Source organism: Microtus ochrogaster, chromosome 8 (assembly GCF_000317375.1).
Source record: "Microtus ochrogaster isolate Prairie Vole_2 chromosome 8, MicOch1.0, whole genome shotgun sequence".
NCBI lineage: Eukaryota > Metazoa > Chordata > Mammalia > Rodentia > Cricetidae > Microtus > Microtus ochrogaster.
Window position 1 is genome coordinate 16,059,705 of NC_022015.1, and position 2,106 is coordinate 16,061,810.

The 2,106-nt window shown below is 44.6% G+C and overlaps 1 protein-coding gene across 1 annotated transcript in view; it reads right to left on the minus strand.

Annotated features, from left to right (window-relative positions):
• Positions 1-178: 178 nt before the first annotated feature.
• Positions 179-2,106, minus strand: part of Arhgap17 (Rho GTPase activating protein 17) — a 69,692-nt gene continuing 67,764 nt past the window's right edge. Inside the window, exons 11-12 of the mRNA XM_026781039.1 lie at positions 1,643-1,754; positions 179-974 (exon numbers count right to left, since the gene is read on the minus strand). Of these exons, the coding sequence (XP_026636840.1) occupies positions 889-974; positions 1,643-1,754 (198 nt within the window). The 3' untranslated portion in view covers positions 179-888. The remainder of the gene's footprint in view (positions 975-1,642; positions 1,755-2,106) is intronic.

Consider the following 2,106-nt stretch of genomic DNA (forward strand, 5'->3'; position numbering starts at 1 on the left):
CTCATTTAACTCAGTCAAAAGACAGACTGAGAACTTGTCCTTGAACTTGAAACCTCACCACCTACCAGGGAGAAAGTCTCTTAGTCCACAGTGATCGCAGATCCCTGAGAAGTCACATAGAAGCCATGATGGCTCCATCTAATCATGGTCAGCTGGGAAAGAAAGTCACAGGGTGAGCTAAAGGGGGAAGGGCAGAGGTAGAGGTGCAACTAGCTGGTCCTTCCTCAGGACTGAAGAATCAGACAATCCAGAGAGGAAGTGAGAAGTAACAAGGTCACCCGGCTAGCCAAGGAGAAGCTGACGGCATCTGAAATACACTGTCCTGTTACTAGGCAGGCTAAGCTGAGGATGGAAGACAAGATCAAAGAATGGGTAAAAACTTTGGGGCAAAAAGGTCTCCATCTGGATGCCAGCTCTGACAATTCCCAGTTCCTGTATCTGTAGAATGAAGATAACAAGAATATGTGCCTATTCTGGATGCTCGATGCTTATTGAGAATGGCAGGAGGGAGTACGGCAAAGCTTAGCACACAGTGGACACTGAGAAAAACACTATTACTGCAATAAGGGTCTTATTCTATTGCTGAAGAGCTGAACCTGCAAGCAGCAGGTAGCAAAGTTACCCTATAACGCATGACCCCGTCACAGAGGGGTTTGAGATCAGCTCCTTCATTAATGTGGTGAAGCAATACTAGTTCAACCAACAGCACAATCCGTGAGCTCTTTATAGTAGCAATACTGAGCATGCTCACTCTGGATGCAGGTGGAACAGGGACACACCCTTCTGCATGTATTTCAGTGTCCCGTGAATCCTGAGAGTCCAAGGACTTACAAACGGGACACAGTATTTCATTGTTGCTTTGAACTTTTAAAACTGAGCATTTTAAGCTTACCTTGCAACTTGTGTCCATTCTTCATACAGATTGAAAGTCATCAAGGGCTCAGGTAATTCCCGCAAATAGGACTTCAAAGCACCTAAAACCATGAACACACTCTGAGCATGCAGTGGGGGCCAAAGCTGCATTGTTCTGCAAATGAAAAATATCTCACATACAGTCTTCCAAGATGCACAGAGCAAATCATGATCTGGCAGCAGTGCTTATACAATAAAGCCTTGCAAAAGAAATTCAGTTCTTTGCAAAAATACACCAAGAGAGCAATGGAAAATAAAATTCACTTTAAGGTAATTCTATTAACATACAAAATTTCTCCAGGCAAACGTAGGTCATGGGTGTGACAGGAAGAAATATATCTTCAAAATAAATAAAAGCTACATCTGAGCACACTGTCTTTACTGAAAAGAAATTTACTCTAGCCACACAAAGCAGGGCTGGCCTCATGGGCAGAAGACAAGCAAGAGCCTCCATCCCGTGAAAGGACAATCCTTGGCATTCCAAACAAGTGTGCCGTGTTTGTCACAGCTACCTTCTTCACCTTCGCTTAACAGGGAGTGAGCGGGAGAAGAGAACCCAGAAGGAAGAGAAAAGGTGTATACGTGTGCACACACAGTGCAGGTTAGGAGATTCCATCAGTGACTTGATCAACCACTCCTCAAATGACAGCTGTTCTTCCTGCTGGCAATCTGAGCTAGAACTTGCTTCCACTAAAGACAGGTAGGTTTGCAAACAATCCTTGGAGCTTACCTGCTACAGCATGGGGGTCTGAATAGAATTCATCCAGGTGAGATGTGGAGCAGTCCAGAGCAGCCTTCAACTTCTTTAGCTTAGAGGCTCCAGCCCCAATCCGAAAAAGGCCCTAAAGACAATAAAAAGCCACCAGCATCAAGTCAGAGCAGAATCTCACCCTGGGGATCTTCAGCTTGCTTGTGAGAGCAGCCACAGTGCCCATCTTACAACACCATTCCAAGGAATGAAGAGTGTGTGCCCAACGTATGGTGACAGGCAGAACAAAGACCTTCTTTTTATTTTTTAAAATGATTTTATTGAACTATACATTTTCTGTGCTCCTCTCCCTTTCTCTCCCCTCCCCTTTAACCCTCTCTCATCTTCCCCAGGCTCCCAACTTACTCAGGAGATCTTGTCTTTTTCTACTTCCCATGTAGATTAGATCCACATATATCTCTTTTAGGATCCTCATTGCTGTCTAG